Consider the following 12,033-nt stretch of genomic DNA (forward strand, 5'->3'; position numbering starts at 1 on the left):
TGGAATCATTCTTTTTTACCCTCAATAACTGATGCAATGGTTACCTGGTTTCGGTCCCATCTGTAATTATAAGTTGTCATGATAGCTCCATTCGATAATTATAGTAAATGCTCATATTGCTGTCCTGGCGAATATTCAGCAATCAGTAAGATGGCAGGCTGGGTACATTACAGCAATAGAAAATGCCTTACGAGAGTTACTGTCCTTTTTTAGCTACTATCATTTACAGGAGAAAAGAATTAATCTACACTGACTGAACTACAGCAATGAGTATGAATGCAGTGCTGTAAAAAATAGCTGCTTTCTTTCTAATACCTTCTGTTCTTGCATTTTTCCCACTAAATTGTTTTAGAATGTTAAACAAAATTTTATATAAAACGAAGACAAGCTGAGTAAATACACCCTCCAGTTTTCATAAGATCATGCCATTTACTGTGGGAAAAAGTTATCTAATACCAACTAGCTATAGCTGAAAAACTAACTGCCCCTTAGGTACTCAATCCACCAATTAACTAGATTTACTTGATTAATGAATCAATTCAACACCCGTGCTTTATTACTGCCAGTCCTGCTGGATCTAAACATCACTTCTCCAGCAATGTGAAGTAGGTTAAAAGGTCTCGACAAGCAGCACAAGAGATGAGAAGTTATTGAAATAAATCAGTCTGAACATAATTACAGAGCCCTGGGACTCCAGTGAGTCACAATGAGAGCAATCCAAGTCATCAAGGAACTCAGAAGAACATCTGCAATGACCTTGCTTGCCTTAGATGAGGTCAGCATTCATGATTCTACCATTAGAAAGGGTCAAAAATGGGGACAAAAATGGTCTATACACTAAACTGTTACTGGAGCGGTACCCCAGTTGTACCTGTTAAAATATATGTCTTCACATAGAGGAATATAATTGTACCATATTCCACTGAATTTATATTCTTTGAAGTTGAATTGACTCTATACACCCTGTCTTGTTTTCAGGCTTATTATTGTATTGTTTTGTTTTGACCCTCAAGCCATGTGGAATAATATTCTGTGGGCTTCCTGTTACATCTGGACTAAAGCCAACACAGCATTCCACAAAAAGAACATCATACCAACAGTGAAACATGGTGGTGGTAGTGTAATGTTGTGTGGTTGCTTTGCTCCTCATAGGCGACTTCCTATGGTAGACAGAACTATGAATTTTGCTCTCTACAAGTGAATCATGCAGGAGAATGTCCGCTCATCTGTCTGCGATCTGAAGCTCAAGCATAGCTGGGTTATGCAACAAGACAACAATCCAAAGCACAAGAGCAAGCCCACTTTTGAATGGCTCAAAACAAATAAAGGTTTTGAAAGGAGTGCCCTATTCAAAAGCTTGACCTGAAGCCTTTTGAGATGCATTGACAGGACCTTAAACAGGCAGTTCATGATCAACAACCCACCAAAGTGGCTGAATTAAAGCAATTCTGGAAGGAAAAGTGGGCCAAAATTCCCACTGATCTGTTATAGGAAGCCAACGGTAACAGTCAGGTACAGTCAGGTACACATTATTATACAAGTTTAGGGGGGGCAAATATTTTCTTTACAAGGGTGAAAAAGTGTTGCAAAACTTTTTTTACCATCAATAAATGAAAAGTTTTGTGCTCTCCTAGTCTTATATTACATTTTGTATGAGGAGCTAAAACCATTTGTTGTGACATGAAAAACAGGAAATCAGGAGGAAGGCAAATTTCATGGCACTGGTTCAAGGTACTGAAGCACTATTGTAAAAAAAAAGGATCATAATTCAACCATTACTCATAATATCAGCACAGCTCTACTATGTGTACACAGTCCTAAATGCATGCACTCACATATGCAAATGTGCACACATGCACTATTTCAGCCAAGCATACTTGTTACATGTTGTTTGTTCCCTCACTGAAAATCTCCCAAACACACACAGTCAGCACTCGCAGTCATGTTAGCAATAGCCTTGACTTCCAGGCGAGAACTTCGCTTGCGTTTACTGCGCCACAGAACTGGCATGGTCTTCTGGAGTGCAGCTTTGTTCACATACACCACTAACTGTTTCCATTGAGTGCCAAAACACAAACAGCGCACCTCAGACATGACTAAACAGATCTCTAATTTCCCAGCTTGCAGCCAAATTTTTCTCTCCTTGCAGGAGTCAAGCTTTTTTTAACATCTCCACTCATTACATGCAGAATGTAAAGGGCGAATATGGAGTAGAGCTAACCTGGAGATGAGTTTTACTGCTGCCTGTCAAAACATTCACTCAACTCAAAACCACACATGTACACTGTACTGAAAGCAATAAACCCTTCTAACTGCTATCAAAATACAGCCAGAGCAAGACACACGTCTCATATTAAAAGGCCTTGGAAAATCCCCTTCTGATGATGTATCAGAAGTTTGAGCCAGGTGATGATAGATGCGAGCCGCAGAAAGTGTCGCTGCCTTAACGACTGGGCATAAAGGGAACAAAACTCCCAGGCAAAGGTTGAAAATGAAAAGTTTTACAAATTTACTTAATTAGCACTGAGGTTGGTAGTACTAATTCAGTCATTTTTGTTCCGTTTTTTTTCCAGCCTGAAAAAAATACCACTTACCTCAGATGTAATCGATCAGCAGAGACATGTCTAGAGCCCAAATTTTGCTTCTAGTGTACAAATGAAGTCATGGAAACACTGGAGCAATGAACACTAGAACTCAGTAATCACCCAAACAGCCCAGATTGTTTCTGTAAAAAATACATCACCAAAACTTCACTAAACCCGCTCAAACTTGAGACAACAGTAGCCAGTTGCACCAGCTGAACGTAAGTTCAATTGTAACCTAGTTTGACTGTAAACTGCCACTACGTTCAAGTTTACAAGTTGCTAGAATTTGACTGGTCGCACCAAGTTACAGTTTTAACGTAAATGTAGTTAAATGTAGTTTTAGTGGGGTGAGATAAGTTTTTACAATGTATTTTTCCAGAAACTATATGGGCTATTTGGGTGACTATTGGGTTTAATTGCTTGTTAGCAATGTTAGCCTTGTATCTCCAGTTATAAACTAAGGAAGCGGAAATCAAGAGACTCCAGACTATTCCTTTAAGCCTCGGGTGTGAGTCACTGACTTGTGTCCCCAACTCTTAGTTACAGCAAGCAAAATTAGGTGCTCTCTCGACCTGCTGTGCATATACAGTCTCTGGTGAATTTCAGCTGTAAGTGAACAAGCAGCTAATGTGCTGCTGGTCACTGTCCACCTGAGGGCAGACAGCAGACTGACCTGAGGTCAGCAGAGACCATGCAGCTGTGGGGAAACACACACTGTGTTTACAAACATGAAAAGAAGCAGTCCGGTCTCTCTGTCCCTCTCTGTGTTCCCTCTCGCTCACTGTTTCACACTTGTGTTCTGTCTCTCTCTCTCTCCCTCACTCTCAATTTCTCTCCACACTCCCCCTCTTACTTTTCTCTCAGTCTGGCTCACACACACTTGTACGTGCACACACACTGGAGTTGTGACCTGAGGCCAGGCTGCACACGTGTAAAAAGGCGCTGTGTAGCCACGGCTGAGTCACAGCACAGCGAGAGCAAGAGAACACCAGCAGCTGCTGTGAGGTGCCTGTCAAACACACACAAACACACACACACACACACACACACACACACACACACGGCACTGAATCATTCTCCATCATCCTCTGTAATAGACTCCATCTCCCTCCCTCTCTCTGTGCTTATCTCCCTCTTTCTCTACTTCTATCGCTCTCCATCTCTCGATTATACTCTGCTACCTCTCCCTCTTTCTCTCTCACTATCTCTCTCTCCTGTTCCTTCTCTGTCTCTCTCTCACTATCTCTTGCTTTCTTGTCTCATTCTCTCTCTTCTTTCCCTTCTGTCTTTCTCTTTCTTTCTGCCTGTATCTCTCTCCCTCTTCACCTCTCCTTCCCGCTTCCTCTGTCTCTCCCTCTCTCTCAATGCTGCCCCCTCTCTCTTACTCTCTCTCCTTTTCTCTCTCTTTATATACAACTCCTCTCTCTCTCTTTGTATCTCTCACTCTCCTCTATATTCTCCTCTATCTTTATTCTCTTTCCCACTGTTTCTCTACCTCTGCCCCCCCATCTCTCCCCTGCTCTTTCTCTCTTCCTTTCTCTCTGTATCTCTGTCCCTCTCTATCTCTCTCACTCAGGCTCTCTCCATCTCTATCCCTCCCTCTCTTCACCTCACTTCTTCCCTTTTCTGATTGTTTTTTTTTTAATGTAATAAAGTACTCAAGACGACTCATTTTCATGTTTTTTAGACAGAAAGATCAGAAGCTGCTTACTTGTGACATTTTTATTGATTGTGACTCATGATCGGATGTGTGAGTGTAGGCATGTAATTACTGACTCATTGGATGGAGTAATTTCTAAATGAATTAAAGCAAAATTCATAATAATGATATTCTCCAGGAAATCTTCTGAGACTGTTCCTGTCAGTGCAGTAGAGCAGGGCTATCACTTTAGATTATACAAATAACTGACTAATTTCTGATTATTTGGACAAAAAAGGCCTGAAAATGAAATAGAAACAAACAAAGAACATCTGAGTGATATCAGATCATGTCTAGCCTTGGTCATTGGTACATTATGCACTGCAATAACCTATTTATAGTAATCTCTTGATTAGGTATTTACCTACAATTTGATCATCATATTTCAAATATGAATCACTCTGGATAGTAATTTTATTTTAACTTAATTAACTTTATTTAATTTTAACTTTATTTGAACTTATGGATCATTATAAAATCACTTACGGCTCTGTTCATTATCCTGGGCATCTCTAGTTTTTATAACTACTGCTACAAATAGGCTTGAATGAACACAATGCTTCCAAATATTTTGAATACTAGTAAAAAACTATTGCACTGTTGCACTGTTTCAGTACGACAATAAAAAAATTGCATTATAATCAAGTAAACTGCCAACTAATCAGTTGTCATGGACGTGCAGCACTGTTATGTTTGTCCTCATTTCAACTATATTACGTGTCTATGATGGCAGTCTGCTGAAAATGTCAATATTACTGCAAACTGCTGACCTACACTTTCATTTCTGAAAAAAAAAAAAAATATATATATATATATATATATATATATATATATATACGCAAAAGATATACTGCCCCGATCCATATACAATGCCACACTCAACCTGTACCCCTTCTGACAATGATTTTTCTGAAAAAAATCAATGCTATCACCACTAATGACAGCAACACTGTGAGATATTAAAATATATAAGTGGCTCACCAGAACACAACACTGGACAGATGGAGACCAAGACACAGCACCTTTTAGTCTCAGACTACGTGGTCACCCTTGTCTTCTAAAGTTCAGATAAAGATTGGGCCAATGGCCCCAAAAGAGCAATCGATGGGTTTGTTTTGGCTGAAGACTGCTGGGGATGAAAAGGATATTGACTACGCAACATGAAAAGGAATTGACCCTCTAGTTTCTGCCCAAAACGCAAGAGGAGTGAGCCATGGAGAGGTGTAAGGGATAGAGAGAGAGAGAGAGAGAGAGAGAGAGAGAGAGAGAGAGAGAGAGCGATAAAGAGACTGAAGAGAAAGGGAATGAGTGTCAAACTTTAAAATAAGGAAAGAGGAAGAAGAGAGAATGAAGAATGAAAGAGACAGGAAAGGGAAAAAGTGAAAGAGAAAAAGAAAGAGCGATAGAGAAAGACAAAAGACAGAAAAAGAGACAGAAAGATGGTAGTAAAAGAAAGAAAAAGAAAAGAGGGAGAAAGAGGTGATAGAGGAAGAGGGAGATACACAGAGAGTGGAGAGAGAAACTGAAAGAGATGAAAAGGAATGAGAAAGAAAAAAAAAGAGAGAGAGAAACAGAAAGAGAGAGAGAGTGAGAGATAGAGCGAGAGAGAGAGAGAGAAGGAGTGAGAGAGTGAGATATAAAGAAAGTGAAGAGAAAGGGAATGAGTGTCAAACTTAAAAAAGGAAAGAGGAAGTGGAGAGAATGAAGAATGAAAGAGACAGGTAAGGGAAAAAGTGAAAGAGAAGAGGAAAGCGATAAAGATGAGACAGAAAGAGAGAGAAAGATGGTGGTAAAAGAAAGAAAATAAGAAAGAAAGAAAGAAAGAAAGAGGAAAGAAAAGAGGGAGAAAGAGAGGTGATAGAGGAAGAGGGAGATACACAGAGAGTGGAGAGAGAAACTGAAAAAGAGATGAAAAGGAGAGAATGAGAAAGAGAGAGAGAGAGAGAGAGAGGGAGAAATGAGAGGGAGAGAGAGAGAAACAAAGACAACAGAGCAAGAAAGTATAGAGAGATAAAGAAGGTAGTGAAAGAAAGAAAGAAGTGGAGACCGGAGAGAGAGAAAGAGTGAGAAAGGGAGATATGAACACAGTGAGAGAGCGAGTTGGCAACATAATTGATAATGAACCTTATGTCAATAACACTGTCCCTGTCCAGAAAAACTTCCAATTTTTAATTTTTGTTCTTCTTCTTTGTTTGAGCAGCTGTCCTTTGCTGGATGATGACTTGACCAATAAAAACGCTCCAGAATTGCTTGGATAAAAATATCTTTACATTAAATTCCATTAAAAGTAAAGTTTTTCCTCTCTCCTGTAAATTTTGGAGAAACATGTTTTCTATGGATGGTGAAGATGTATAAAATAGCCTTGTCTCTGCTGCTGAGCTTTTACATTTTTTAAAATCCTACTTTATACACTTCACTGACAGTTAACAAGAGTGTATCTTTTGCTGGCTGCTTCAGATGTTCACTGGGTGCATTTTTGTCTGCTACATCTTTGGTGTAATTTTAAGAGAGGAATAACTGACTATTCAAAACGTTTTATCACAGGTTTGTAAGACATTTATTAAACACAGAATACTAGAACACTAGAGACATGGGAAGCACAAGGCCATTACCTTTATGCTAAGTTAAATATTCTGTGGCATATTTTGAAATTTAATCAGTAGCGGCAGCACAACTCCTTCACTAATTTTTATTATTCTAATTCATTTAATCATTCTAATTATCATAAAGTCCCAAGGTCCCAATTGGCCACACAAAGTAAACTTGAAGGGAAAGTGTAACACAGGACCATGATTTCATACACAGAGATCTCTCACTCACACCTTAATCTCCGCAAACAAAACATCATTTAATGCAGTTTCAGCATTTAAAAATAAATAAATACATACATAAATAAAACAAAAAACACATTTTCCTCACAGAGAGCAGCTAAATGTCCCCACAATGACAAAATGTTCATGTTTTCCACCAGCTTGAGGACATTTGGCCTCCACAAGGAGCTAAACACACATAAACATAGCTAAGTATGCATTGCTGTCCTTGTGGGGTGTTTCCATGGTCTTCTGTATGCATAAGAATAAATGCTGCTGTGCCAAAAAAACAAAAAGCAATTTTTGGATTCTTTTTTTCTATAGAACACTGTAGATTAAAAAATCTTCAGGGGAACCACTTTGGTCCCCAAAAAGAACTGAGAATGGATAATCCTGGAGATGTCTGTCCCCACAAAGTGCCAAAAACAAGCACAAGCATTTCACACCAGCATGTCTTACCTGAGAGTTTCATTAGCAGTTCAGAGGCCACTTTCACGTTGATGTCCTGGCTCAGCAGGCTGCTCTTGGTCAGCATGGGGCTGCCCTCTTGGTGCGGCCTGCTGGGCCCAGTGGGGCCATCCTGGGCAAGGCTGAACGAGGGGCCGCGGGGTGGGCTCAGGGGTTCCTCTGCCTGGGGCTCTTCCTTCACACAGAATGCACCCTTCAGCGCCTCCTTCTGGTTGGCCGCTGCAGGGCGAGAGAGAGAGATGGAGAGACCATTTGAACCATCTTTCCTCCTTTTCCCACAGGAACACGCACACACAAAACGAGGAGGCTCTAAATAGGATTTTCTGCATGTGGTGGTTTATCGCTAAAGCCATAGCAATAACCGTCACTGTTCACGCGTTTGAAGCACAGGGGGTGGTGGGGGGGTTATTTATTTATTTTCTGTTCGACGCCTCTGGTGCTGAATTTGTTTAGAGGGCTCGTTTTGCATCTGGGCCACACATAAAGAGCTAGGTGGGGAGTCTTTCTGGAGGAAGGCGAGCCAGGCAGTACTGCAGGGTTATTTAACGAAGCATCAGGACCAGGGAGTTGCTCTGGAATCCGGAGATGTGAGAAAAACACATACCGAGAAAGAAGGACATCTTTGAGGACGTGCCTTTAGAGGGCAACAGGGGCATCTTCAAAAGACCTCCATCCCACCACCCTCCTTTGTTTTGTCTTGCACCACAGCAAGCACTATACTAGTGAAAGCGCATCTAAACTCTAAAGCTATGCAAATATCAATATTCTACATTTTTCTTGTATTTTACTTCTTCCCTGAAAGTCACATATGACATTTGCATGGTATTATGTACTAAAAACTGACCGTATTGCAACATCTCAATTTCCATAGAATTAAACGAGCTGCTTTAAAACTGATATACACTATATGGCCAAAAGTACGCAGATACCTGACCACCACACCTAAATGAGATTGTTGGACATTCCATTCAAAACTATGAACATTAATATGGAGTTGCCCCCTTCCCCTGAACTGAAGGGGACTAAAGGACAGCGAGGAGCAGATTTTCAAATAGAACACACCTGCCGTTGTCAGATTATTGAGCAAAGCCTTTAGCTATACATAACTTTTTTTTTAAAGTTTGATATACGGCACATATACAGTAATTGTAAGCTGTAAATTGCTTTGTCTGGCTATAAACTTGGCTCAGATCTGTGGTGTAGTTGCATTATTTTGTTAGAATAGTCTTTAGCACGCTAACTAGCAAAAGTAAAGTGATTAAGCTGCATCAACAGGAATGTATAAGAGATTTTAAAAAAACCCAGCCATTTGAATGTTATGGTTTTGAAATATTAAGCATTTTGAAGTTGTTTACAGCTACAGCTTATTAACAGATTTACCTGTCATTATCAGGCTCAAAATGGGTGATGCATCAGGTCACCTTCAAGTTCTGCTGCACTTCAGCAGAATAAAGCAAGGAAATGACCCTTAAGATGGTGCTGGAGGTTGAAATGGGCAGATGGACTTCAGGGGCTGGGACGTAAATGGTACATTTTGAAACTCTAACAATGCTTATAAAGTACATAAAAGTCTTGTTTAAAAAATTTATGGTTGCTTTATGTAAAGGAATACAAAGATGAGTCTAGATGTTTGTGTATTCAAATAGCCCCGGCCTTGGACTCTTGGATATTCATATATTCAAATAACCAAGGCTTTAGAGCTACAGTGGATCAAGTGAGAAATCGTAATTAAAAATAATTTGATTCACACAAACATAAGACAGCAGAACAGCTTTGACACCTCAACAGTGCTTCTCCAGGCTTCTTGAAAAAAGATAAGCAATCACCTTCCACGGGTTATATGGAAAGCAAACAAAACACTGCATTTACTGAAAGACAGGCGGATCTTTTTGAATACTGTGCAAAAAGCTCATATCTCATCCTGACGAGTAAAAAATAACCTTCTGAAAATGTGCGTCTTGTTAAAATCTCTCTACATCCACCTTAGTGAATTTGGTGTATATCACTTCTCTAACTGGCCGGATTAGCCAGGGCAACAGGGAAAGCCTGATAATGCCAACGTGCAAAGCAATCAGGTCAATTTCAGAGCAGGATTAAAATGGCGTCTGCTGGAGAAGAGGATGGGGGTTTGGAGAGTAATTAAAGGGGTTGCTTCTGGCCCCCGGGCCACATTACGCCCAGGTCAGATCCAGCAAACTCATTCCGCTGCATGTTTGTTTTGACTGTCTCAATTAAGGCCAACGTGCGTTGGGAATGATCTGGTGCAGAGTAATGGAGAACAGAATGGAGCTGTTTTTCTGTGTGTTAGGTTGAAGCTGAGCAGGCCTTCTTCTTCTTCATGCTATACACCGCAAAAGTGGGGCATTTCTAATCAGGCTCAGATTAATAATTAATATCAAGACATGGAGCCACTTCCTATCGCTGCCAAGAAAAGAACACAGACCGTTGCCTCTCTCTGACACACATACACACACATATACACATACACACAAACCAGACTTCTCTTACTACAGTATGCATTTCTCAGTAACACAAAATGTTTGTCCATTTTTCTAATATTTATGCATGGTGTCCACTGATTTTCTTTTATACTCACAACCACATACACACCAAAGGGCAGTCTGTCATCTCTATGGTTACGTTCCTAAACTAGTTATTATAGTGCATCGTTTTGGTAATTGGTCACTTCATAATGCTGTTTAAAAACATACTGGAGAACATTCAGGGCACTCTTACAATAAAGCAATATCTATAATGCACTGTGCCATTTGCAACACAATATGAGCATTGTTAAAGAATCCTAAACAAACACAGTGAATTTAAATCGCTGAATTATTTCTTTTACTTTTAGCTAAAAAGTTTTATTTTACTGCAAAGAAGGATTATTTCATTTTTACCTAAAAATCTAATTCGGCTATGGAGCCGCAACAGGGCAGTAAAGGAGCCGCAAGTTGCTGATCCCTGGTCTAGACTACATGGACAGAATCAGAACGTTTGTAAATATAAATGGTTGCGATACTTCCAAGTGGATTGCATCCAGTCAGTAGAAGCTGCTATTGCTAAACACTAAAAGAACCAAGTGGACCAAAACATGACAATAATAATAATAGCGATAATAATCTTATTTTTGAGTCTGAAATGTCAAGTCTACCTGAGCACATAATGGACTAGGTTTTAGCTTTTGTCTTTCTTAACGCCCGTTGCAGCCTGAACAACATTCTTTCAGCTTCAGACAGCTTTCTAGCCCGGACATTTTCATTTATTCTCCGAAATAAATGAAACGGAGAGCATGCTAACTATCTAATAATCTGGAGCAGTAGGAAATTATGCGTGCACCCAGAATTAAAACCAAATTTCACCTCAAATCAGTTCAGAAAGGAGTTTTGACAGTCATTCTTATTTCAATGAGTTTGATGTGCAGTGCAGGCATTCAGCCTGATAATCGGTTCCCCTCAGAAATGTGTGGCTTTGAATGGCTTTGGTATTTTTGAACATTTTACTGAATATTAGTTGCAGTGATATTCTCAAATAACTCTTGTACAGGACCTGTACAAAATCCTGTTACACCAATGCAGGTTATCCACCCAGTGAGTGAGTCCTTCACTCTTCTGAAGTAACGCCGATTTGTCCTAAAGTCGTCTACATAGTGTCAAAAGTGTTTCTAGAGTGATAACAGCGTTGTATAGAGTGATACCAGCATTCTATAGAGTGATAGTGTTCTATAGAATGAGAACAGTGTTCTATAGAGTGAGAACAGTGCTCTATTCAATGATAAGTGTTTAACAGAGTGAAAGCAGTGTTCTATAGAGTAAAAACAGTGTTCCATAGAGTAATAACTGTGTTCTACATAGTGATAATACGGTTCTTTAAAGTGATAAGGGTTCTACAGAGTGAGAACAGTGTTCTATAGAGCAATCAGTGTTCTATTTAGTGTGTAACAGTGTAAAAACAGTGTTCTTTTGAGTAATAACTGTCTCTACATAGTGATAATAGGGTTCTTTAAAGTTTTAAGGGTTCTACAGAGTGAGAACAGTGTTCTATAGAGCAATCAGTGTTCTATTTAGTGTAGAACAGTGTTCTACAGTGTAAAAACAGTGTTCTATAGAGTAATAACTGTGTTCTACATAGTGATAATAGGGTTCTTTAAAGTTTTAAGGGTTCTACAGAGTGAGAAGTACTCTATTGAGCAATCAGTGTTCTATTTAGTGATAACAGTGTTCTGTAGAGTGATAACAGTGTTCTGTTAAGTGTTTTACAGAATATTGTACTACAGAGAGATTAAAATGTTCTATAGAGTGATTAGTGTTCTGTTTAGTAATACTAGTGTTCTACAGAGTGAGCACAGTATTCGATTCTGAGAACAGTGTTCTATAGACTGATAACTGTGTCCTATTTAGTGATGTGTTATATAGAATAACAGAAACATGACTGTTCTATTTAGTGAGACACGGGTTCTACAGAGTGAAAACAG

The 12,033-nt window shown here is 39.5% G+C and overlaps 1 protein-coding gene across 6 annotated transcripts in view; it reads right to left on the minus strand.

The window, feature by feature from the left end:
- Positions 1 to 12,033, minus strand: part of znf827 (zinc finger protein 827) — a 113,392-nt gene that overhangs the window by 54,702 nt on the left and 46,657 nt on the right. For all 6 annotated transcript variants that reach the window (XM_037538480.1, XM_037538479.1, XM_037538483.1 and 3 more), the window contains exon 5: positions 7,554 to 7,781. In XM_037538480.1, the coding sequence (XP_037394377.1) occupies positions 7,554 to 7,781 (228 nt within the window). The remainder of the gene's footprint in view (positions 1 to 7,553; positions 7,782 to 12,033) is intronic.

Source organism: Pygocentrus nattereri, chromosome 5 (genome assembly GCF_015220715.1).
Source record: "Pygocentrus nattereri isolate fPygNat1 chromosome 5, fPygNat1.pri, whole genome shotgun sequence".
In the NCBI taxonomy this organism is placed as follows: domain Eukaryota; kingdom Metazoa; phylum Chordata; class Actinopteri; order Characiformes; family Serrasalmidae; genus Pygocentrus; species Pygocentrus nattereri.